This window comes from Zonotrichia leucophrys, chromosome 8 (genome assembly GCF_028769735.1).
Source record: "Zonotrichia leucophrys gambelii isolate GWCS_2022_RI chromosome 8, RI_Zleu_2.0, whole genome shotgun sequence".
Classification (NCBI taxonomy): Eukaryota; Metazoa; Chordata; class Aves; order Passeriformes; family Passerellidae; genus Zonotrichia; species Zonotrichia leucophrys.
In genome coordinates, this window is record NC_088178.1 from 9,964,979 (window position 1) to 9,991,403 (window position 26,425).

General features: G+C 41.0%; 1 protein-coding gene across 1 annotated transcript; it reads left to right on the forward strand.

Moving 5' to 3' along the window:
- Window positions 1-26,167, forward strand: WDR47 (WD repeat domain 47). The gene is made up of 15 exons (XM_064719827.1): window positions 1-291; window positions 6,048-6,214; window positions 7,773-7,856; window positions 8,405-8,489; window positions 10,088-10,890; window positions 13,213-13,336; window positions 15,908-16,086; window positions 16,177-16,431; window positions 17,124-17,199; window positions 18,426-18,583; window positions 21,140-21,309; window positions 22,117-22,287; window positions 22,567-22,698; window positions 23,895-24,113; window positions 24,772-26,167. Exons 2-15 carry the CDS (start codon window positions 6,057-6,059, stop codon window positions 24,912-24,914), a joined length of 2,757 nt encoding a protein of 918 aa, XP_064575897.1. The 5' UTR covers window positions 1-291; window positions 6,048-6,056; the 3' UTR covers window positions 24,915-26,167.
- Window positions 26,168-26,425: the final 258 nt, after the last annotated feature.

Consider the following 26,425-nt stretch of genomic DNA (forward strand, 5'->3'; position numbering starts at 1 on the left):
GCGGCCCCGCCCAGCGCTCCCGTCGCCGCCATCTGTCCCTCCCTGCCTCCCGCCCCCGCGGCGGGGCGGCTCCGACCCGCCCCTTTCGCTTTTCACTTCAGCAGCGGCGCCGGGAGGGCCCCGGGGCGCCTCCGGGCGGGCAGCGGTGCGGGCGGGAGGCAAGCGGAGCGGCACCGGCACCAGACAGACTGCGGTACTGGGCCGGGTCCGCCCGCCGCACAGCCGGGCCCGTCGCCATCTTCCTCTCCCGCCCCGCCGGTGCCGGCGCGCACGGGCCGCGGGGCCCCGCAGGTGAGCACCGGGACGGAGGGCGGGGGCCCGCGGGGCTGCGGGCGGGCACCGCGGCCTCTGCGGCGCCGGGTGGGCGCTGCCCGGCGTCTTCGGCGGCCCCGGGGCCCGCCCGTGTCTCCCCCGCGGGGGGCGCATCGCCCCGGCTGCCGGCGACGCCCGAGCGCCGCCGCCCCTTTGTTGTGGCCCGGCCGGGGCATCCCGGGCGCGGTGCGGGCCGGGGCAGCGCTCTGTGCCCCGCGGGACCTGCGCCGGGGCCGCGCGGCCCTGCCCGCCGCTGGTGCTGAGCTCACGCTCCCGAAATGCTGCTGCGGGCTCGGCGCGGCGCAGCCGACCGGGGCGGCTGCTGGAAACCCGGCAGAGCCGGCTTTCCTATGGATCCGCGCGTGGAGGGGGAGAAAATATTGAAACAACGCGGGATATTACAGTCAAAAGGCGTTAATATATAGTCTTTGGAAGTTGTCTGGCGTTTCTTATTTTTCTGCCTTATATTTTCCCTGTGATGTGAAGCATTGCATAATTTAATGTCACCTTTTTGTCATTCGCGGTGCGGAATGCGCTGGGCAAGGCGTGTGCGTGCTGTAACAGGGGCTAGTGAACGCTGAGGGCTCTGCGGTCACCTCCCAAGCGTGGTGAGACAGGAATTACCGGGTGGCTCGAGAGCAACAGCTGATCTAAGCTGGGGAACAAAATGGATTACTAGATGGCAAGCCAGTGAAAAATCTGTGTGAGGCAGGAAAGGCTGGTGTGTGAGAGGACACCAATTTGCTGTGTATTGGAGTAAAAAAGGTCTCAGAGTTCAGCTGTGCAAAGTGAAGTGAAGGTTTTCTATTAAGGCCTTACTTGGTATGCTCAGTGCATTTCATTTGAGATAATGAATTGTGTGATTTAGGGTGAAATAGATGTCTGCAAGCTCTGCTGTGGGAATCAGTTGTGATAAAAAATGGGCCTATAATCCTATAGTCTTCTTCCTTTTTTTTTTCTTTTTTTGGTAAATTCTTCTGATATAGAATAACTGGAAGATGACTGGGGCACTTCAGAAATGGAGCCACCAGGGCCTGGCTGGACCCCAAGGGCCCTGTGGGCTCTGTGTAGCCACAAGTCTGGAGTGGCCTCTGGGAGGGCAGGAGAGTCAAATGTAAGTGACTGTGGGGTGGCTTGAAAGGTGAAATAGCTTAATGCAAACTAGCCAGCTTTTAAAATATGTATGACTTGTTCACACTGAGGTTTTGTGTGACAGCTCACCAGGATACTGGGTCTGCATCGCAGCTGTCAGTGAACCAAGGCTCCTAATTTGGCATTGAGTGTCCCTTTAAATGTGTCACTGCTCTCACAGCAGGACACTTAAGATTTGAACTATCATATTTTTTTCTTGTATTTCAGAATAGTTAGGGACTTAATATTCCTTGTCTGGTTTTCCAAATGTATATTCTATGCTATTGGCGAGTGATTTGTTTCAGTTGATAAATAACATATGAATAATGCTTACTGTAGAATTTAACTTTTTTTTCAATATTGAACTTTACTTTTTATTTTCATCATATGAATGCATATGCATTTTAAACAACTTCTAAGAAAGCACTGCAAGGTCTCTCTCTTGAAGTTACCTGTCTTTAGATGCTTCTAGTTTATAAACATTTTCCTGAAATAGTACATTCATATGCATAAGTGGCTATAAATATGTTTAATGTTTTAAGAGTTATTTTCTTATGCTTTTAACACCATGAGAGGGTTCTTGCTGTTGACATGTTCTTAAAACATGAGCAAGAACAGAACAAGGGTGAAGCCTCTGGCTGGGAGATTTAGCATTAGGTGTTATGTTCCAAAGAGCTTGTTTAAACAACATCTTGTTCACTAAAGTTAAAGGGAAAGATGTGTCAGTTTCGTGGCAAGAAGTTTTTTTGTTTTCTTGATGTAGAAAAATAAGTACAGAAATAGCAGAAGATAAGAGGGAGTTGACAGAAGGAAGGAAGATGTGGAGAAGTGCCATTCTGAAAAGACTGGGCAAGATTAAAAGGTTGTATAGAAATGTGTTTAATACAAGGCACCTGAAATATTAAGGTCTAATTCTCATTTGCTTTCATTTATACCTCAAGCTAATGCTGTGCTTCAATCATTCTTGAGTATTAGAGCTTGAGCTGATCAGATTGTGACGTTGTGTGCCATATGTGCCTGCAGAAAGCAATGCAGGGTGATGGACCAAAGATGCAGCGTGAGCTCTAATCTTGAGTTTCCCTGCTGTTCTTTGGTTTTTAATTATTATTATTATTATTTATACACATACTGACATACCACCGAATGTCAGAGAACCTCATAGATTTTATAGAGGGTGATGTGTAAGCCTGTGTATATTTATAATTTCATGATAAAATGCTGCTTATTATTTTGACGGCATAATGCTTATAAGAGAAGTCTGAGCTCATCAGACTATAAACCATCAGCTGTGTGAAAATCTTCTCTAGTAGGTTTACTGTTCTTTTGTAGCTATTTGTGTTGCCCTGATAGGCAATGCACACTGAATATTATCATAATACTGTTAATGGAGGAGCTCATCAGTGTACTTCAGCTCTGTTTCAGAAGTTCAGTATCCAAACTAAGTCTGGATGTTGTAATACACTTTTCTTTACTGTACCCCAAAAGTGCTCTTACTTGTCCTATATCAAATATGGAGGGTGCAACCATTCTTAACCCTGATTTATGAAAATGAAGTAAGTGAAGTGTTCAAATTGACAGAGGTTTTATGGTCAGGACAAACCTCTTATTTTTTAAAAACTACAGTGGAAAATGGAAGACAGCTCAGAGATGCTGGATTTTGCATGTAGATGCACTTTTAATCAAAGTACTGAATAATATGCTCATTTTGTCATCAGTATAATATATAAATAATTAAGACAATCTTTGAGACTGTGTAGGGTGGCTTCCTGTTTACACTTGTGTCCAGCAGAGCCTGTTGAAGAGAAAGGAACACCAAGTCCAGTTTTCTTCAAAGGAATTCTTAGTCTGATTTTTTTTTTTTTCTGATGGGGAGTCTCAGTATAGCTTTGCCTAAGCCTTAATTTGTCTTTTGACAAGAAGGTTAATTAGTTTATATTAAAACCACCAGTGTCATGAAGCATAATAAAAAAGAAGTGTAAATGCTTTATATTTTTTTAGAGGATGTGAATTAAGATGTTAATGCTAAACTGCTGGTTAAATCTGTATTGATTCCCCCTCCCCACCCCCCCTTCAGTGTCTAAGGGTAGGGTTGAATTTTTTCTCTGGGACCAAAAATCCATATCCAGTTGCCAAAAGGGGAAGTTTAAACAGGGCTAAAACATAAGGAAAAAGCATCTTTCTACAAGTTCTGGATTTTGATTTGTGGGTGTGTGTATCTTTCTTTCAGGAGAACTTTCTGCAATCCAGTTTAATTTCTTTTACCTTTACTAGCTGAGAGTGTGCCTATGGTCTCTGGGTGTGTCTTTCATGAAACCCATCAAAATAGGTGGTGATTGGAGTCTTCTGTGACTAAAATGAGACTCAAACCCAGGCATTTTAAGAAGTTAGGCCATTTCATCTGGCACAACTAGGTCTCTGTTGTTCCAAAATAAACTGTGCTGCTATAATCAAATGCTTTGCTAGTCAAATGTTATGGCAAAAACTTAGGTGGAAAAAATTGGCATACAGTTGTGAGGAAGATGGAAAATTCGGGGGTTTAGACAGTAGTGCAATAAACCATGTTATTAAGGCCTAGGGTTTTGTATCCCTTTAAGTTTACTAGCACTGGTTTACAGTGATCAATGAGAAGTTTCATGGAATAATTGTCTCTTCCTTTCCTCTCTAGTCAATAACTAATTTCTTTTTAATACTCTGAGTGTTTGTGTTATTTGGCTTATTCAGACTTACTCAGATTCTGTGCATCTTTCCCTAGTAGGAGGTAGATAGATTGTTAACATCAGTTTTCCAGGCATGAGATACATGAAGGCTGCATAATTTTTCAAGTTGTCTTGGAAAATGGGTTGCCCACAGCTGGCTGTGTTTCAGTTGCTGGATCTGCATAAGTGAATGATTTCATGAGGGAATTAAGAACAAATCTTATGTCCCCTTTTGAATTATAAGGGAGAGACCCTGGGAACTATAGCCTGTTGCTGTGGTTGTTTTGCTCTGTGTGGTCATCTCCCCCCACCTTTATTCATTTTCACTGTGCTCCAGTGTCTCTCCTCCTTCCTGGGGCTGGTGCCTCCTGCTGAGGGTTCCTCACTGGTACTGGTTTCTTCTGTGGTCTTCAACTGATGATGAGAGTGCACTGAAGTCAGTGCAGCCTTTGCTGCTGCCAGAGAGCAAAGCTGTGCTGGTTCCTTGTGCCAGCACGAGTGCCCGTGTGCCGTGGGTGGGTCAATGCCCGTGGGGCTGAGCCGGTGCCCCTGTGCCGTGGGGCTGAGCCGGTGCCCGTGGGGCTGAGCCGGTGCCCGTGTGCCCGTGGGGCTGAGCCGGTGCCCCTGTGCCGTGGGCGGGTCACTGCCCGTGTGCCGTGGAGTGAGTCAATGCCCGAGCTGCCCCGGGCTCAGCACAGCCCAGCTCGGGGGCTGGGAGTGCCTGCATGAGTGCAGAGGTGAGAAGAGGCACTGCCCCTTTTTGCAGTGGTAACATGGGATTGAACTGAAATTTTCCTGTGTGGGGGGGATTTGGTTTGGGGTTTTTAGGGCTCCTGATAAGGCACTGCTGTGCAGATTGGCTGTGTTAGTCGGTTTCTCCCCTCATCTCCTGTTCCTTCTCAGCAGATCAGTTTAGGAGTTACTTCTAAAGTCTTTGTACCATTTGAAAAATAAAGTTCAACAGCATCTATTTTGTCTTACTTAGTCTCGCCTGATTCCACTTAGCCAAAAGATTTGAATTTAGGTTTCCCAAGAGGAGTGAGTACATGCTGCAGTTCTCATCTCCTGGGAGGAATTGTGTTGCAAAGGAGCTTGGACCTTGTGTCTGTGGGGGCTTTAAACAAGCAGCCTGCTGGCCCCAGCTACCTGTGCCCACTTTGTCTAGCTGGCTGGACAGCTCATGAGAGCCCTGAGCCAGCTCCATGAGCTGGTGGCCATGTGAAAAGCTCCTGCAGGGGCAGAAGTGAGGAGGGCTGAGGAAGGGCCTGGAGCACGCAGCTGGGGGCAAGGGAGTGTGTAGACTCTGGCAGCCAGCAGGCCCTGTCCTAGGCCCCCTTGGGCTGGCAGCTTTAGATCCTTCATGAGGGGAATAGACAGAAATAGTCATCCTTAGGAAGGAATAATAGAAACCCCTGGCCTAGCTGTCATAAGCTACTTCAAAGCCAAGGGAAGCAGAGATGGCATTTTTAGTGTGCTGTGCTTTTTATATGTGTTAGAAATATTTAAGTTCATATGTGAGAGCTCTAGATGATGACATAGTAAGTGACTCTTATGCTCTTTGAACTTCACTGTTTGCATTTCAGAGAGGAAAATTTTACATATTGCAGACTTAGTAAGCACAATATTTTCACACTGCTAGAGGATTGATTTCTTGGTAGATTTGTTTATCTGGGCCCCTATTTATGCATAGGACAGAAATGGAAATGTTGCAGGTGCATTGGTAGATCTATCTTAATTATGGCTTAACAGTCAACCTCAAAATCAATTACTTAATCTTGTTTAATTTTTGTAATGCCACTATGTTCTGTCCTATAAATCTGCATTTTTATTTTTGTTGGTAGCCAACATTTGCTAACCAAGCAGAAAATAAGATATTGATGACAGCTAAAATTCTTTCTCTCCTTTTAGGCTGCCATCATGACGGCTGAAGAAACAGTGAACGTTAAAGAAGCTGAAATAATTAAGCTAATACTAGATTTTCTGAACTCAAGGAAGCTTCACATCAGCATGCTGGCACTTGAAAAAGAAAGTGGGGTCATTAATGGCTTGTTTTCAGATGACATGCTCTTCCTAAGGTAGGACTTCTGTTTCTGGTGCTTAAATACCACATTTATGAAAACCCGCAGTTGGGCTGTGATTCAGTCACCAGCCCTGTGCCGCTAAACAAGAGATCTTAGCTTGTGCCCTCATCTTAGCCTGCTTTTTCATGGTCCCATTCTGTGGCCCAGCCCTGCAGTGTGTTCCAGCCCTGGAGTCTCTGACATCCTTCTGTGAGCCACTCACAGTCACTGACCCGGCAGCAGTAGCATGCCTTGACACAGATTTTTTTTGTTTGCTTGTTCAGTTTAACTTTGTTATTTTTCTGATACATCAATGAATTCAAGTGGGAAGGAGCCTTAACAAGTGCCAGTGCAGATTAAATTGGGGGAAAATTACAGACATGAATAAGATGGGAAAGCAAGGGCTGTTTGCATCTGTGATGGGCCATTATCTGCTTACCCATCACATGGCCCTGAAGGTGTGGTTTATTGACTTGTAAAATGTTTTTATAGTATTTTAGTGCTAAGATCAAGGATAAATGGTTTCTAGAGCTTTTCCCTAAAAATATTATGTACATTTCAAAATAACACTTAGATTTATCTTAAATTTACCAACATGAAAGGAGTATATATTATCATCAAGGCATGAGGGTTGGTGCAATTTACCATAGAGGATATTGCCCTCAATATTATTAAAACCAATCAGTATACATCCACAGTAGTTTTTCAGCATTGATCTTTTCTGTTCATTCCAAAGGTACTTAATAATATTGAAGCGTGAGGAAGTAACTTATCCAGCTGATCTTGAAACATTTAAAATTACATTTTATGACTGAACAAACCTCACCTCTCTTCCCTTTTCATTAAAATTACAAATATTGGACTAAAATGAAATGAAAGAAGAATTGCAGAAAGGGTCAAGTTATTAATCCAATTTTTTTTTTGTTTTGTTTCATTGTTAGCTTAGTTGTAGAAACTCCTCTTTCCCTTGTAGGCCTGGGCCTTTAATAAAGAGCTCTGTGTGATAGGAGGGCATGAAGAAATTGAGCTGCTCTACCTGTGCAGTCCAGCCCACTGATCCTGGAGTTGGAGCTCCTGTGCTGGCACCCTTCCTTTCACATGCTTAATATGGGAGTTCTTTGTTTTCCCATCTCCTTCATAAAATAGCCCCAGCAGTATTTATACAATTAAAATGAACTCATTTCTAAGTTCTCTTTCATTAATTTGGATATATTCATTGAAATGATGCCTTTATTCAAACTCTTCAAGGAAGGCTCTTTGTTGTTTTTTTTTTAAATAAGAATAACAGGTAAAGCAGGAGACACAGGACACAGGACCATTTTGTCATTTTTTTTATGTGCCTTTAAAAGTGCTTAATATTTGTCTTTGTAGTATGCAGTTATTTTTTTCAAAATATTGAGAACAGACTTGGATTATGCTCTTAGTGTTACTGAAAACTTATTTTGGTACCTATGCAAAACATTGACTTTTCAAAGCAGATTGATGACCTGTTGTGTATTTAAATGAGCATCTCACTTGGAAAAGGGATGTTCTTGTCCAGTGACATTCAAGGAATGATCCTTTCTTTTACTAGGCAATTGATTCTTGATGGCCAGTGGGATGAGGTTCTTCAGTTTATTCAGCCTCTTGAATGTATGGAAAAATTCGACAAGAAAAGGTAAAATAGAATGTATGTCAGAATTCAGTTTTTTGAGTTTTGGAAAACACATGGATTTCTGAGTATTGTCTATGAAAATGGTGGTGATGAGTTTTTCACATTAGTTTTTAGTGGTTTTATTTCTACCCTGTGTGCTGTGCCTGTGTTTTTAAACTTGTACTTAAAATACATGCACACATTCTGTAATGAGTTGTCATGTGCCATACACTTTAGGAAGATGATGCATGTTGTACAGCCTTTTAATAGATGCTCAGTCATACTTGTATTCAGGAAATAATATGATTACTATACTTGTTTGTTTTTTTTTTTTCTAATTAGCCCTCTGATATTTGTAATAGAGTATTTCTGAAAGCACTTATGGAAAAAAATTTCCTATTTAAAAAAAATGTTGTGGTTACCAACATTTTAAAATTCATATCCAAGTTCCTTGTCATGACAATAGCTGTGCCTAACTCAGAAATTCAATGTAAAATAGCCTGCTTGTCTCTAGAGTAATGTTTGAGTACTCTGGAGCAAGATGTATGTAGTATTTCTCATCTCACCTGCAGATTTCGTTACATTATTATGAAGCAGAAGTTCTTGGAAGCCTTATGTGTGAACAATGCAATGTCAGCAGAAGATGAGCCTCAGCATGTAAGAATTACCTCTGGTTTGGGGATTTTTTTGTAGTCAGAAAATCTCGAGATTAGTCTGATTAAAGGCAGAGCAGAAGCTCCCAGCATTAAATACACAGATTTTAGCTATTACCAAATGGTTTCATTAACACTGGATAAAGTAATCAGTATTCTTTGGAAGTGAGTGTGGCTCCCTGATGTCAAATACAGTTGTACATAAAAGGGTTGCTTGAAACTTTGCAGATAGATCAGTGACCATATGCTGTGTCTGTGGTCCTGACCCTCACATTTACTTTAGGCCATTGTGCTAAAGTACAGGGCTCTTCTTCTTTTTAATACTTTTTCCCCCCCAGAAATATTCTGAAGCAGGTCTCAGAATCACAGCAATTTATTGTGGTAATTTGAGTCGGATGAAGTTTGAATGAATTATATGCTTAATTTTGGTTTGTTTTGAAGAGAAAGGTCAGAATTGTTTTTTTGAGGGAGCAGATGTGTTCACAAAGGACTCCTTATGTTAAATTGCAAACAGCAGGAGTTGTGGACTTAAGGTTTTTATATGGAAAGAGACATTAATTCAAACTGGCAAAGAAGGTGTGCAGATTGGGAAATTAGTTACAGTTTTTCATTTATGCTGACAGCACAGTAATACCAAATTTCTAAGACAAAAATGTTATGAAATTAAAAATGAAGAATGACAGTAGTTTTAAAACAAGTGATTTTGTTTTCTAGACTGAATTGGTTTTAATTCTCTGTCCCATTATGCTTACAATGTACTTCAGGGTTTTTTTTCTTGACAGAGTAGAGAAAGTTAGAAGTAAGTCTATTTTTCTGGTTGTAAATGGGAGGAGTACTAGTCCTTTGATCTCTTGATCCATATACTGTTACTGGGATAGCAGTGGAGGGGAAAAATCAGATTAGTGTTCCTTATTTTGTTGTTACCAAATGTGTTGGTGTGGTGTGGGTCAAAGTATTGCAGTGTCTAGGTAACATGGGTAAGCGGGGATTTTTACTGGTTTTTAAATCTGTGTAACTAAAAATGTCTGATTTTGTATATTGAACATGGTTCTTGGCTCTTAGCTATCAACAGGCTTTGTAATAAAGCCCTCTATTCATTTGGAGGTCTTATCTTCTGAGAGCTCTTTGAACTTTTTTAACATTTTTGATAGAAGAAAATCTCAGTATAAAAGCTGCTAATCACTGGAAGCTAGAACAATCTACGAGGAAAGCTACTGGCATAGGTTATAGAAATAAAGAGGAAAATAAGTCAGCTGGCTTTGAGAATGGAAGTAACCTTTTGTGCTACAATAGAATTTGAGCTGCTCAGTCACAGATTTGAAGTTTTAAGCCCATCAAATCTGCAGTGACATGAAAACATTCCATAAATCTGTAAAAAATGGGACTGGACGGGGGATTCTAGGAAGTCAAAGCATCTAGGAATTTGTCTCTCTCTGTACACTCGGATCAGCAATTTCAGACTCTATATGCTTTTTAAATTAACATATAAGCAGTAATAAATGAGTGACAGCAGAGGAATTCTGTTGCTGCCTGTTCTTGAAGGGTTTTTTCCTTGTGGAAGCCACGTGCTCAGCTCGCTGTGTTTGTGTTATTTCTCCCTAGCTGGAATTCACCATGCGAGAGGCCGTGCAGTGCCTGCACGCGCTGGAGGAGTATTGTCCCTCTAAGGAAGACTACAGCAAACTGTGCCTGCTGCTGACGCTGCCCCGCCTCACCAACCACGCCGAGTTCAAGGACTGGAATCCCAGCACGGCTCGGGTGCACTGCTTTGAAGAAGCCTGTGTCATGGTGGCAGAGTTCATCCCAGCAGACAGGAAACTGAGCGAGGCCGGCTTCAAAGCAAGCAACAATCGCTTGTTTCAGCTTGTGATGAAGGGATTGCTCTACGAATGTTGTGTGGAATTCTGTCAGAGTAAAGCTACAGGAGAAGAAATCACAGAAAGTGAAGTATTGCTGGGCATTGATCTCTTGTGTGGTAATGGCTGTGATGACTTGGACCTCAGCTTATTATCGTGGCTGCAGAATCTGCCAGCTACAGTGTTTTCTTGTGCTTTTGAACAAAAGATGCTTAATATTCATGTTGATAAACTCCTCAAGCCCACAAAAGCTGCCTATGCTGACCTTCTGACACCTCTTATCAGCAAACTCTCTCCTTATCCATCATCCCCCATGCGCCGGCCTCAGTCAGCGGACGCTTACATGACGCGCTCCTTAAACCCTGCCCTGGATGGGCTCTCGTGTGGGCTGACCAACCACGACAAGCGGGTCACCGACCTCGGCACCAAAACTTCTCCCATGTCACACTCCTTTGCCAACTTCCATTACCCTGGGGTACAGAATCTCAGCAGGAGTCTCATGCTTGAGAATACTGAATGTCACAGCATTTTTGAGGAGTCCCCAGAGCGGTAAGTGCAGCTGGAGCTCTGTTTGTACCTTGGCTTATGTTGCACTGTTGCTGTGTGCTTACCTGCACTGTAACTCTGAACATAATTGTTCATGTTAGTTATGCTAACTGAAACATAATTTGGTTCTTTAAATTCTGTTGTAATTAAACTCTGTATAGAGGCTGTTTTCTTCCTTATGCTTTTATCTTCTAAATAGATTTTCATATTTGGGTTTGAGCCTTATGTATTCCATTTGGGCCTTCTTAAAATTTCCTAGCACAGAGCATAAATATGCTCTGAGTATGTAATAAGGTCAGCTAGAGTTTGTGTTCAGTATTACTGTGTTCTTCCATTCCAGATAAGTCAATAGACACGGTGAAATAGCTCTAACTCCCATCTTTCTCCATTGCATTCTGTCCTCAAGTCTTGATAAATAATTTTGGTCCTGACACTGTAAATTAGTTACTTAAGTATACTTGAGCAATTTCCATATCCCAGTGAAGTTGGGGGAAATGACAATATGCCATTGTTGTAGCATTCCTGTATCACTTAAATTCTTACAATAGTAGCTCAGCTGTAATATTTACTTCCTGTTTTTTAAACCAAAGATGAGTAAGGCAGCTGAATGGTTTTTCCATTATGTTTTTTTGTATTGGACTTTGAGATAGTTGGGTTATGCTATTAATAAGTTCTTTAATGAAATGTAGACTTCTAAACTGGCTTTTGAAAGAATGTTCTGATAACTGGGAAAAATGGTACTTATCAGTTGAGTTTATCTTCATGTTTCTGCCTGGCCTTTCTTATGATCAGCAGTTCTGTCCCTTTCTAATGGTTGTACTCAAACTTCCCCAGAAAGCAGCTGCCAGCTTTTTTGGCCTCTTAGAGGACCAGATGGGTAACTGGCCCTGCACTGGGGTGCAGTAGCCAGCAGATGACGTTTGGGGCTGAGGGGATCAATCCAGGCCACAGCTGGTGTCTCCATTAGTTTTGCCTTGGAGCAATATTCCGTATGCTGTGTTATGGTGAAGAGCAGCTGTAATTAAACTTGGTAAAAAGGAAACAACTGCCAAACTGATGTCAATTCCAGTGATAATGGAAATAGAGTAATGTAAGTACCTCCTGAAGATACTAGTTCATGGTGAATCCTGTCAGATTACTGATCTATGGCAAACCTTATCACTTGTGTGAGTACACCAAGGTCCAGTGTTAAAACTGATTCTTGAGAGGTTTTTAATTCCCTTTTCAGTATTGGAGTACTGGATTAATTCTGCACAAATAACATCATTGTGCAGGCTAAAGAAGATGATTAATTGCTGCAGCTCTTTAGGTTGGTCTTTTCATGTGACATTTATAGTTTGTAACATGTTTTTTTATTAATAATACATCTCTTGAAAGCTAAGATTAGAGGTCAGAATTAAAGGATTAGAACTATAGAGCCAGACCTGTAGTTTTCAAGAAGGCATTACATTTTTCAGACAAAAATCCAACTTCAGGTGAAGTATCCAGCCTAAATGGTAGTATTTGCAAGGGTGGAAGCTGAGCTTTCTGTAAATCTGGCCCTTGCTTCCGCTTGCACATGACAGAAATGCTGTATTTCTTTTATAATTGAGTTCATTTAGCAATTGTCTTTCTGTCAGCTGAGTTACTTCTGTTATTGTACAGAGGTACCAAAAAAGTTTGAAATCACTTCTAAAAAACCTTTGCTTCAAGTCACTTAGTAAAGGACTTTAAGTTGACAAAACTGAAGATGGGCATCCTAGGCTTCTAATGTGTTCTGCACATCTGCTGAGTGATTGCCAAACCATTTTAGAAAGAGTGTCATGCAGAAATACTTATAACACAAGAAAAGCAAAAGCAATATAAACATTTTCTACCTTGCACTTTCAGGAGTGTTCAAGTGGATGGGTGTTAAACATCCATGGATATTAGGTCCAGTTTAGATTGGTAGTGGTGATTAAGCTGATACCTTTGGGAAGAGTTTAGTCTCATAATAGATGCATTTTGTGCATATAATTGCTTTGAAATTGAAAATTTTGAGTAACTTATTTAAATGATGCAGAATTCAAATGTAGGGATAAAAAATGAGATTGGGGTGTGCTGTGGCAGTAAGGCTTTTTGGAAACGGGCTGTGCTTTTTGTTTGTCGGGGAGTTAATTTTCTTCAGTGCAGCACATTGCAAGTGGCATTTTTTTCCTAAGCAGTATCTTCAGTTTGATGTGACTTCAGCAGTTTGCATGCTTGTGTTACCAGATCTTACTCTAGAATATTATCTTTCTGCACTTGATTTTCTACTCTTAATTTTTCTCAGTTAAGCATGTGTTCTTTTCCATGTTCTGCGAGAAGTGATACTCCTGTGGAGCCCCAGCATCCCATCGGCAGTGAGACCTCGTGCCAGAGCTCAGCTCCAGAGAATGAACCTCTCAATGCAGCACAGAGTCAGGGATCAGCCAGACAAGAGAAAAATGAGGTAGTGCTTGTTTGTTTAAAAATAATGAGGCCCTTTGAGCTGGGTTCTGATCACTTCATAATGATTTGCCTTTGTGTGGAGAACTTCATGCATGACAATGGGTTGCTTTGAATCTTGTTTTTACTATAGTAAAAATGCCATATTGCATCTTGTAAAAGAAACTACTACTTTTTGTCCCCCCATTGTATAAAGTTCTGCTGTCATTGGAGTTTGTAATGCAGCTGATTAGAGTGCCTTGTCACATCAGCAGTCCAGCTAAACTGTTGTGTATATCTTTAAAAGGAAGGGAGAAAAAAAGCCGACAATGTTAGATTGTGTTAAACAGTGCTTAAGCCTCCTCTTCATGTTCAAGTGAGAAATCCTGCATGTACCTTGTAATTTTAGGTGTTAACACTACATTTTGTAGGTCATCCTGCATTAGTTGTTGTCTAGAACATAGAGAAATTAAAATTGGGCAATTCCCTCATAAATATATCTTTGCTATTCAGAATCCAATAGCATTTTTTGAATTCATCTTTGAAGGCCTGTGCTGTCACTATCTTTTTTCTTTTTTTTTTCTTTTCCTTAATAGCAATATGGGGTAAGTGAAGGAAGCAATTAAAACAGTTACCTATTCTATTATTTTTGCACTTAAATACCAGTCTCTATATTTGGTAGTGAAAAATAGCATTGAGTGTGCTGTCTGTTCTGTTTGCATATTCAAGTTTGAATCTTAGGTAAACTTTGTATTAGCTTATTGATCCTCTATGTGGGACTGCAAACCAGCCTAGCTTTGCCAGGGCTGTGTTCTGGTAGGCTCTGGGTACTTGAGTGAGCCAGTGGGCTCTGTAAGATTAACAAAGTCCTCCACATTTGAGGGCTTCACTCCCCTCAAGGGCTTGGGGTCACTTCTGCTGCAGTGCTGTTTAGTGTGCATGCTGGAAGGGAAGGGAAGGAAGAGCTTAGCTGGGTATAGAACAGGGCAGGCTTCAGGAGGGGAAAAAACAGTAAAACAGATGCAGAATTTGTAGGAGAGAATGAGGACAGGAGGTGCTGTGGTGAAGATGTTGGCCAGGCTGTTACACACAAGTAGAAATAAATGCAGTACCTGGTGCAATTTCATCTTGTTTTGTTTTCTACATCAGAGTGGTGTATGTATATACCTGTAGGAGTGAGAAATTAAGTTTATTTTCAGAGCTTTGTTTTTGATGTGCTCCTGTAGAGGCTGATTTAGAAGCCAGAGTTTATAGAATAGAGCTTCTAAGCAACATATTTTAGGTTTGTATGTTAGTTGGGAAATAGTGGCACAGAACACAAAAGATCAAAAGATTGAATAAAATTGTAACACATAAGTATCAGTCGTGGAAAGAAGAATAGACAAGAATATACTTGTTGTTTAGGATGATAACCCTATTGGGTCATTAACTATTGGGGAATAGTTAATGAATTTCAAGTAGAGAAAAGAAATACTTTTGACTTCTGTCAATAATTTGGAGTTTCTGAATTGTAAGTATTCACCGTGGGAAAGCTATGGTGGTAAATATTTTGCCAATGCAGCAGTACTAGGAAATGCATTATAAGTTTAAAAAATTGTCAGAGAACAAAAAATCCTAATGTGAGTGCTGTTAATAATTGTTAGCAGAAGAAATGCAAAGGCTGTTACAAAGACAGAATGTGTATGAGTTGTCTGAACTAATGCAAAGTTATGAGGATGCCCTTGTATAACTTTAAATCATGAATAACAAAGGTGTCACTCCAGAAAACAGCCAAAAAACTCATGCAAGGTTTTTTTTTTTACTATGGCTATTTTCTCCTATCAGTATTTTTATGGTTTTTTCTATTAGGTAAATATGCAGTTGGCTTTTTTTGTTTAGAAAACATAGGGCAGTTCAGTGTGGATAATCTGGCCTTGGACTAAAGTGTTTTTAGTCTTCTGTTTGTTCATTTTTATCTTGTTCTCAGCTGTTAGCAGAAAAGTGAAAGAAAAATTAGGTTTAGGAATGCAGAAGGCAGCAAGTCCTGGACAGCTGGCAGTGTGGGAAGCTAAAGACAGCATGTAAAGGAGGAAAAGCTATGAGAAAGGAAGTGCAAGTGTTGGCTTGGTCCAGAAAGTAAAGAATTTTTAGAGTTAAAATAGGCTCCAGTTTCAAAAGTAAAATGTAACACTTGGATAGACCCCTGCTGCAGGGAGAGGTAAAATGGGTCTGCAGATTGATGGCAGGGAGATATCAATGTGGAAGAAGATACTAAATTTGTAATGAGAGTATGATTTACATAGTTTTCTGGGTTTTCAATTTTCAATCACTTTTTTGATCTTAAGTGATACTTTTAAAATGTTGTAGGGAAGAGCAGTCTCCTTCAGAGCTATAAGGACTGCTATAAAGGCAGGACTGCTTCAACAGTGAAGTGCTTTCTCTTTTTAATATGTAAATTGTGTCTGACTTTAAGGAAGAATAAAATCATCACTCCTCAGAGATGAATCTCCTGGTTTTTTGATACCTGTGTTGAAATACTGAACCAGAAAGTAAATATTTATGTTAAATACCACAATTAGCTATTTCAATTCCATCTGTGACTCTCATTTCTGTTTAGCTCCGTGACTCCACAGAGCAGTTCCAGGAGTACTACAGGCAGAGACTGCGGTACCAGCAGCACTTGGAGCAGAAGGAGCAGCAGAGACAGTTGTACCAGCAGATGTTGTTGGAGGGAGGAGTCCATCAAGAAGATGGAGCTGACCAGCAGCAGAACCTTACTGAACAGTTTCTTAACAGGTTGGGGGAGTTTCATTCTTCTACTCACCCATATCCTTCTGTGAGCTCTCTTTATGACCTTGGGTTTTTTAACTTGTCATTTGTTATCAGATCTATCCAGAAACTAGGAGAATTAAATATGGGTATGGACAGTCTTGGAAATGATGTACAAACACTCAGCCAGCAATGTAATGGGAGCAAAGGGCTTGCATCTACCAATGCAGCCAGTAACTTCACATCAGCACCTTCAGATGGCAGCCAGAGGATAACTGACAGCCCAAACCTGAATACCAGCACTCCTCGCAAGTGTGGCTCAGCCAATCAGATTCCCTTTCCTGAAGAGTCACCTGTACAGGGGAGTCAAAGGTGAGCTGCTGGAGAGCATCCAGGCTGGAAATACCCTTCTGCTTGCACTGTGGGAGAGCTGTTTGTATTTATCTAGCTAGCAAATTCATTTGTCATTGAATAGGGGTATTATCAGTGTTTTCTAAATATTTATGTAGGGTTATGAAGTCTTTTTTTTTTGTTTTTTAGCAGCATTCATGAGGAATAGTGGTTATTATGGCTTACATTTTATCCTTGTTTTTAATTTTGGACTTTTTATTCCATCTTAGGTGTTTAGTTCTTGCTTGTTTTGTGTCACTCTAAGTTTTTAGGAGCTTTTTTTATGAAATACAAACTAGATGAAGGGGGAAGTAGGGCAGAATGGGAACTGAATTTGTTCTGTTAACTAAAAATAGTGCTGACCTGAAAGAAACAGTAATTCTTCCACCTCTCTTGTGTACATATTAGCTATACATATGTATGTTATAGAATGAAAAATATTTTTAACTCGAGTTCACTTGTTCAATGCTTGCAGCCTTTGCTGCAAAAAGGGCTGTCCCTTGTAAAAGTAATAGTTTAATGGTAATGATTCAGACTGTATAACACTTCACACAAATTAATCAGTTCTGGGAATGACTGAAACTGTGACTTTAGTCTGAATAATACTTACCAAAAAATCTGTCCCTGCTCTTGTTGTTTTGTCATGTGATGTTAAACACTTGACCAAATCCCAGTGCATCAGAGCATGCCGTCTCTCAGCCGCAGTCAGAAGACTCTTCAGGGAATTTATCCCGGACACGAGGTGATGAGGTGAGTTTTCTTGTCTTTTACCATTTGTGTTATCAAAAGATTCAGTACCTAATCCTGAGTGTGACATCCTCTTACTGTTGAGAGATATTTAGAATGAATTTTGGTTGGTGCAGTGCCTGCAGTCACAGACCCATTGAGATGGGAAGGGACATCTGGAGAGTGAATCCAAATGCACTTCTCAGAAGAGGGTCAATAGAGCAGGATGCTTGGGACTGGGTCCAGTTGGGTTTTGAGTCTCTCCAAGGATGGAGGATGTTTTCCAGCCTTTGTGGGCTACCTCATCCTGTGTCTGACCACCCTCACAGTGTTTTTAAAACACCAAAAAAGTTGAAGTGCAATTTGTTTTACTTTATTTGGTGTTCATTGCCTCTGGCCCTTTCACTGGGTACCACTGAGAAGAGTCCTGCTCTGTCTTCACTCCCCCAGTCCCATATTTGTGTGCACTGGTGAGATGTACACATGCACACCCTGAAAACCCCTTCTGATCTCAAGGCCAAGCAATACCAGTTCTTTCAGCTTCTCCTTGTACAGCAGATGTTCCAATGGGATGTCTTTTACAACCATTCTTTTGTGTTTTCCAGGTTAAAACTTTGAGTGCTGTACTGCAGTCAGTATGGTCTGGAAAACCAGGGGAATAGTTAATAGGAAAATAACTGCAATAAGTACATTTTAAAGTTTCTGCATTAATAAAAATCCTCATCTTAGAAAGTTGGTCATGAAGTCACAAAGAGGATGATGTAATAAAGCTTAGCATAATCTAATGATAACTTTGTGCTACATACAGGGTGAAAATCTGATTCTATGTTTAATATTATGTTTGGTTTAGAAACTGTTTGATTTGGACTGTTTTCAGTAAAAAGGCAGCTTTGTTCCCCTCACAAGTTTTACACAGATTAAATGGTTTACACAGAAATAAACTAGTATTGCCCATCTGAAGTGGGCTGTTTAGAAAAACAAAAGCAGGTGGAAGTCTGGAGGGAGGATGAGAAATACTAATTAATGTTATCTGTAAAAGTCAGTTGAAGAAAAGAGCTTCAAGAGCATTCTTGGACTTGGAGTAGACATTGCTTACAGAACTGTGCTTTGAGTGATCCAGCCTGCTGTGCTGCTACTTGTTAATACTTGGCTACAGTAGCTTTACATTATTCCACAAAGCAGCCACACCTACTTTTAAATGTCCAGTTTTACACAGAAGAACCTAATTTTACTGTTATCCTTCTACACAGGATGACAAATCAAAAAAGCAGTTTATTTGCATTAATACTCTAGAAGACACACAAGCTGTCAGAGCTGTAGCCTTTCATCCCAGTGGGAGTTTATATGCTGTTGGTTCCAACTCTAAAACTTTGAGAGTTTGTGCCTATCCAGAAGTAATTGACCCAAGGTAAGAAAGCTAATATAATCATTTATTTTTCTGTATCATAGCACTTCTTTCTTCTGCAGCTACTGATACCTGTACATTTTATATCTTTATTTTATTGTCATAAATACAGCAGTGCTGTCCTTGGAATCCTGAACTGCTAAGCAAAAGTAAGATAATGTGCTGAAGTATTTGTATATTTGTGGGCTACTTCTTTGCTCTCTATTTACAAGATGTATTGTCACAAGACCATGCTTTTCGTTATGAAAGTTGTTTTTTTTTTTTGTTTGAGCAGCTGAGGTTTTTTGAGTTTGCTGGTTGGCCTGTGGTGTTGATATTCCAGCTGTAGCAGTGGGAGAAAGGATGTGTCAGTTCCCAAGCCAGCACAAGCTGAGCTTCACAAGATTCAGTTTCTGGCAGGAGGACAGACTTTACAGTAGAGAAAGTTGTATCTTGTTGACTTCTGCAGCAAAACTTGCCAGAGCGTGTCTGTAGGCCTGCTTTTACTCTAAACATTGTTTTCTACGTATATTGGTTCCTTGACTGAAAAAGCACCATTTGTGGTTTACTGTGAACCTGTATTTTAGTTTCCACCCATTTTTAATAGGATGGGGAAAATATAAATGAAAATAAATATCACATCAATTACCAGTCTCCTTAATTCTGCTTCACTTACGTTATTTTCTTGGAGGAGGGGAGAAGTGCAAACATCTGAAACTTTTTTATGAGGAGTACGCACAGTGATTTTATCTGGAATATCTTCCCACTTTAGGACTGATGCTCAGGCTTCCAAAGTGTTCAAAAAGTAATCTGATTTTTCTTTTACTCAAATATCATTAGTAAGGTAGCCTTTGAAGTTTAACTTCAAAATATTTATGAGCAAAAAAAAAAGGAATTTATATTACCTAATACAAGGCAGCTTACTGGGCTTGAAGCCCAAACAGCCTCTTGACTGGTAAGCAGTGCAAAACGTGTTGGCTCCTGCACTGCTGCTTATTCTGCTTGTTGGGAAAGGCTGGAGCAACTCAGCAGCCTTAGTCTGTACTTGCAGTGCACAATCTGATGTGACAAGAGACACAGTGCATCTGGACATGAAAGGAATACTGAGATTTCCTTGATTCTGAACTTGTAATTCTTCCACTTACTGTTGATTTTAACTGTGCTTACACTTTGCCTAAAATACTTCATCATGGGAATTACGAGTCAGCAAAGAGATTACATTATCTTAAAGATATTCTAATCCTTGTAACAACATGGGTCTAGACATGCATTCAAAATTATGTATTTTTCAAAGAGGTTGTGTAGAATAGTTCTTTGAAGCTCTGTTGGGCCTCTTAAACTTTTTTTTTACTTGTCCTTCAAACTGATGAATTATTCAAGACAGGTTGGTTTGGAGTTGGATTTTTTCTGTTCTCTAAAGGTGTAATAGTAGTGTGGGGGTTTTTGCACTCCTTAAAGGTTAAACACTGACATATACATGTTACAGTTCTGCAAATGTTGCTCAAATAATCACGGTGCTTCCATGCAGTGGATTGGCAACATGTGATCTCTGACCTGGGTAGGTGCTCCCATGTCCTGGGACAGTCAGTGATCCTCTGTGAGATGGGGCATTAGGCCATTTAGGGAGCTCTGCAGTGTGTTGAATGATCCTGATTTAGGCTAATCTGTAATGGATTTCCTCTCTGGCAAAATAAAATTAGCTGCCGTGTGGGTTTACTTTAGTATTCTTTACTAAAGCAATGTTAATCATCCAAGCTTCTTGAAAAACTGTGGTGATTGTCTTCTGTCTTTTCTCTCTTCCTCTTCTGTTCAAGTATTTATAATAAAGTTTATGAACTTTTTCAATACCAATTTAATTTGTTGAATTTCTCCTGTTGATGTTACTGGACTGATATGGAGATGGATACTGCAATACTTTATGTTAAGTACTTGATTTCTTCCTGCTGTGAGAGCAGAAAAAGAGCATTGTAGGAAGGTAATTGATTGCAATCAAGGAAATATAAATTACTGGGACTGTTGCTTTTATTTCAGCAGTGTGTAAAGCTGATGTGGTTCTACAAATAATTATCTATGATATATTTAGATGCTGTCAGGGTTTTTACATTTATGTAGAGTGGTAAATCTGTTTTTCTTGCACAGCAGCCAGCAAGTGCTTAATTGAACTTGTGCATATTCAAAAGTGGTCATAGAATTAAGTTGTTGACATATGAAGGATGTAGAGAAAATTCACACCAGTTTTGGACTCTGGGGATAATGCTTTGTTGTCCTATTTTTGCTTTTGTCCTATTTTTAGCTAGTAATTACTATAGTTTATCTGTATCAACCCTTTACAGATGAAGGGACTGGGTAAGTTCTTTTTGCATGTTCAGCCACAGATAGACGGGGAAGATGAGGGAAAATTTGGAAAATGAGTAGAAGATCCTTTTGTCTTTGATCACATGCATATGTTTCAGTGCAAGTAGTCATATGAATTTCATATTACCCAAAATAACAGAAAAATAATATCTTCATTTTAAAATACTTTGTTTCCCTTATAAATAAAAATAAATATGATGTTTGGGGTTTTTTTTCTTTTGCCAGTGCTTATAATACTCCTAAACAACCTGTAGTTCGCTTCAAGAGGAATAAGCATCATAAAGGATCGATCTACTGTGTAGCCTGGAGTCCCTGTGGACAGCTGTTAGCTACTGGTTCTAATGATAAATATGTGAAAGTGCTGCCTTTTAATGCAGAAACTTGTAATGCAACAGGTACTGTGTTGTATATTCAGTTGTATATTATTCCAATATTTTAATTCAGTCTCTTTTCCTTTTTACTGTAGTCTCTATCCAGCAATGAACCACTGAGGGGTTTAAAATTATCTTTGGGCTTTTGTTTGGGTTGGGTGACTGTGTTTTGGTTTCATTTTGCAGGACTCTGGTATTGTTCTATCTCTTGGCAAATTCCTCCCCACAGTAAAACAGTAAAACAACCAGATGTTCATACCCACTTCTGGAGCATGGTTGTCACTAAGAATTTATTTCCACTCCTAGTTCCTTTTTCTCTTACCTACTTCTCTCTTCTCATCTATCTTAAAAAGGTTTCTGTCCTAGCAAAAACTAACATTCCATGCCCCCCCTTCCAAACAATATGTTGAATGTGGCTCTTTCCTTTTCTGTTTTGAACTTAGTCTGCCTTGTCCTTTGTAGTGCAGTGCTCTCAATGATCTTTTCCTCCTGGCAAAGAAAACCTTTTCAGTACACCAGAGTTTACAAAAAGAAATAAATGTACGAAACCCTGCCTGCAGTTGGCGGTGGTGATGATTGATCAATGTACATTTTGCCAAAGCTTTAGAAAGTAGGAAGTTCAAGCAAACCCAAGATTCTTAGAGATTTCATTTGAACTGTAGTAACTGAAGTGGTGTGTTCTGTACTGAAGTGCACAGCTATGTGTGCACTTGGTGGTGTGTTCACTCTTGCTTAAAATACTCTGTATGATCTCTGTAGCTGCTTTCAAGAGCACAGTACTAACAAACAATGTATGCCTTACTTTGTTCCTTGATTTTTAATTTATTTTAGGACCAGATTTGGAATTCAGCATGCACGATGGGACAATCAGAGACCTTGCTTTTATGGAAGGCCCAGAAAGTGGTGGTGCTATTTTAATAAGTGCTGGAGCAGGGGACTGTAACATTTACACAACAGATTGTCAGCGTGGACAAGGCCTGCATGCCCTGAGTGGTCACACTGGTAGGTACAGTGTGGCTTCTGTCACACTTTTCAGTCTGTATTGTATTCTAATAAAGTGTTTGTTGTTAAATATGTTAGCTGTTCATTTAATGGAGAGAGTGCACACCTCTTTCCAGAGAAGACACAAAGCTGGGTATTGCCATACACTGGTGCAATGGATCATGCAAAATGCAGGTTTTCCATGGGGTTGTAGGTCTCTGCAAAAAATAATCCCACCTGTAATGTTTCAGTGTTGGGTTAATGATGCTTAATCAAATTAAGAAGTCTTCTTGTTCACAGGACATATTTTAGCACTTTATACATGGAGTGGCTGGATGATTGCATCTGGATCCCAAGACAAGACTGTAAGATTTTGGGATTTGAGAGTGCCAAGCTGCGTTCGTGTTGTGGGAACAACGTTTCATGGAACAGGCAAGGCTTGCTATCATTCTTCTAACCATCCTGGCATGAAAATAGACTTTGAAGATGTCCAGGTCACACAGAGTGAATGTAAGGGGAGGCTGTGGCACAGAAGGGCAGCTTAGCTTAAAGAAAGAACCTGTGAGGGTATCTGTAGCTGTGGGGTTGGTTTGTTTGTCTGTTCCTAAAGTAGTACTTCCTTTCAGAAGATGGATAGTACTTTTGCCTTATGACTTGCAAACAGACGCTTTTAAGTGCATTCAAATACAGCAACCTATCTAAAGTCCTTGAAACAGGCAAAGACACGAGGATAGGAATAACAGTTCTTTACTAGCATGTATAACAAGGCAAACAGCAACAGCTCTGTCGTTAACAGCAACCAGAGCCAGGGACCCAGGGCCGCGTCCCTGACCGCGCTTTCCCGTGCTGCAGTTCCGGCCGCCGCCGGCAGGGGCGCTGCTGCTCCCGGTGCGCTGACCCGCCGCGGCTGCAGGGGGCGCTGTGGCCGGGCTCGGGCAGCGCGCGGTGGTGGTGGCTCGGCCCACACGGGCAGGGGCGGATGGTGGAGAGGCTTCGCTCCACAAACCCCGGGCAGCCGATCCTGCTGCCCCAGCAGGGCTCTGAGGAGCACCGAGCTGGGACGGCAGGGATCAGCAGAAATCCCAGGGTGGCGGACGAGATGTATCAGAAGGTCCGCAGCAGCTTCCCGCAGCTGGAACTGCGGGACGTCCCGGCAGGGCGAGGGGGTACGGAAAAGAAGCGAGGCAGCTCCCGGTTGGATTATAGCAGTGGCAGCCAGTTCCTTTCCCCAAGCCGCAGGTCCCACTGTCCTCCTCCGAAACACAGAGACCGCAGCCAGCCCCATCCTTTACCTGCCCCAAATCCCGCTGTATCGCTCCCCTCCGAGAAACTCCCGGAGAAAAAGAAGTGTAGCCAGATGCTGCACTCTTCTCCCCACCTTGGCCACTTCTTTTGTTTTTCTTAAGTCCCCATAAGCACCCAGTAGTTAATTTCCTAGCAACTTACGGGAAAAACTTCTCTAAGTAAAGTAGAAAGAAATCCAACTGCCAGCATCACCTTAAATTTGAGCCAGCTTTCGGTGTTGTTTTACAATGCATGTTCTTGTGTTTAAAAAAAAAAACAAAGGTGGCAGTTTGCAGCAGCCCAGCTAACTGTGCCGTGGGCTGCGGGTGTCTGTGGGCCTGCAGGCAGTGCCGTGGCCTCGGTGGCGGTGGATCCCAGCGGCAGGCTGCTGGCCACGGGCCAGGAGGACTCGAGCTGCATGCTGTACGACATCCGCGGCGGCCGCATGGTGCAGAGCTACCACCCGCACGGCAGCGACGTGCGCTCCGTCCGCTTCTCGCCCGGCGCCCACTACCTGCTCACCGGCTCCTACGACATGAAGATCAAGGTGACAGACCTGCAAGGTAACGCAGCCACAGCGTCACAGGCTGCCTTCCTGCTCGGGGCTTCTCACCCTGGAGTTGAGGACTTGGCTCAAGGATAAGGTTTTACTTGGAAAGGGGGAAAAATAGTAGAGCTTTGAAAGGTTGGATGTGTATGTATGGTGGTTGTGTCTGGTGGAAATTGGCTGAGTTGTGTGGCTGTGAACTGAATCTTGGTTTGGGGTGAGGGTCTCATTACAGTAAAAGCACTGATTAACACTCTTGCCTGGTGTTAATGGCCATTGCTTTCAGACAGTATTCATAAGATTGACCCTTTAAAAAAGCCCTAAAAGTATAGTAATTCTCATTTTTATTGGGATAAGTTAAGAATAGGAAAGATATCGGGTGTGTCTAATTGACTTGATTCTCTTGGACCATTAAATTTTAATCACTTTGTGTTAAAACGGTGGAGATCTGCATTTTTAAGTTGTACTTTGTCCAGTAAAGCCTAAAAGTTGAAACACTGGGGCCTTTTGTTATGCTCAACGTGTGTGTGAGAGAAAAGGGACTCAAGTGGGCTTCATAAGGTGAAATACAGATACAAGCCTAAAGTAAGCAAAGTGGTTAACAAAAGACCCTCCACCCGAGGGCTGGGATATGGATTCATGGCATGAGTAATGATTTCTGTTCCTCTTCACAGGGGACCTGACGAAGCAGCTTCCTCTGATGGTGGTAGGGGAGCACAAGGACAAAGTTATTCAGTGCAGGTGGCACACACAAGATCTTTCCTTCCTGTCATCTTCTGCAGACAGAACTGTAACCCTTTGGACCTACAATGGTTAGAGTGCAAACAAAGGCAACTATGCAGCTAAAGCACAGAGACCGAGACTATGGAACTGTCCAAACAAGTAATAATAATGAGGCTTTGAGAGAGCAGCAGTTGAGCACGAGAGTGTCTTACCAAGAGGAGGGGCACCTGTCACTGATTTTTCTGGTTTCTAGGAGGTCTTGGTGTTTTTAGTATATTCTTTTGCAGTGCTTCCAGTCTTCCATGTTGAACTCATGCTGCTGTGACCTATTGTAGTCTTGTTGCCAAAGTCTATGAGGAGAACTCTTCTGTTGTTGATGTGCACTCAGAGTAACATGAATGATGTGTTTACAGTTTGGTATTAATTGCATTCCTTGTTCTTTGCCTCAATGAGAATTTTGTATAGAAACCTAAGTTGAGGAACACTTTAATCAAGTCTGTATGTAACTAGTTACACACACACATGAAAGAAAAACTACTTCCACTGTTTTTTCAGGTTTATTGTATTCATCACTTTTAAACAAGAGCTCAAACTTGGTAACATCTCCATAGTTTCAACATTTTTAGTAAAAAAAAAAAATCGGAACTTTAAAGGTTGGCTAGGTAGTAACCACTTCTTGATTATGGTCCATTATATAGTGGGGGCTTTTCTTTCTTTTCATCTAACCTGGGAAAAATGTTGCTGTTTTTACTACATGACATTATTTTGAACCAGCTAACATGTTGGAGGCGGAAAAGTAAAATATTCACTTTTTCAGTAGAAACATGTAATATTTTACTTTTTGAATGCAACAGAATACCTCTGTGTATAATGTACTGTAGAAAAGAGTGGATTGGCAGAAGTTGTCACAGTGAGCTTAATGGCTATCAATTTTTCAAGTAAAAGGGATACCATTAATGCTGTAATACAAACCAGCATGGCTTAAAATGCTATGTCTGCATGATAATTTAAGAATTGTTTAAATTCCCAGTTCAGAAGCTTATCTGAATTTTATTTCTTGCACTGTTTATGTATGGGAGATTGCAGTTTTATTTCTACAAAACTTTAGATTCTAATGTTTATGTATTGTTATATTTTCATATTGTACAGTTCCTTTTACTTTTTGAAATATAAACCTTAAACTTTAGGTTATTTATTTATTTGAACTGCAGTTACATTTTGGATTCTCTTGGTTACTAAATTATATGTGCACTGTAGCAAACATTTTTAACTATCGTATAAAAGTGGAAAGGTAACTATAGAAGTGTATCTGTGCTATAATCTCAATAAAGACCTCCAACACCTGCACCTCTTTCATCTGTTATTTTTAATTCTTGGTTTATAATTCCTCAAAGCAACTATGATACAGCAGTGTGACCTATGATTTAAGTATGCCAGAATTATAAGATACTTAAGAGCTTTGATACTGCTTCCAAGTATTGAAACTTGCCGTGCAATAAGTAATAATACTGAGTTGTAGAGCTGAAAATCTTGTTTATCTTTTCATTTATTAGATACATATACAACGATAGGTATGTATGACACAATGATGCATACATAAAGCTA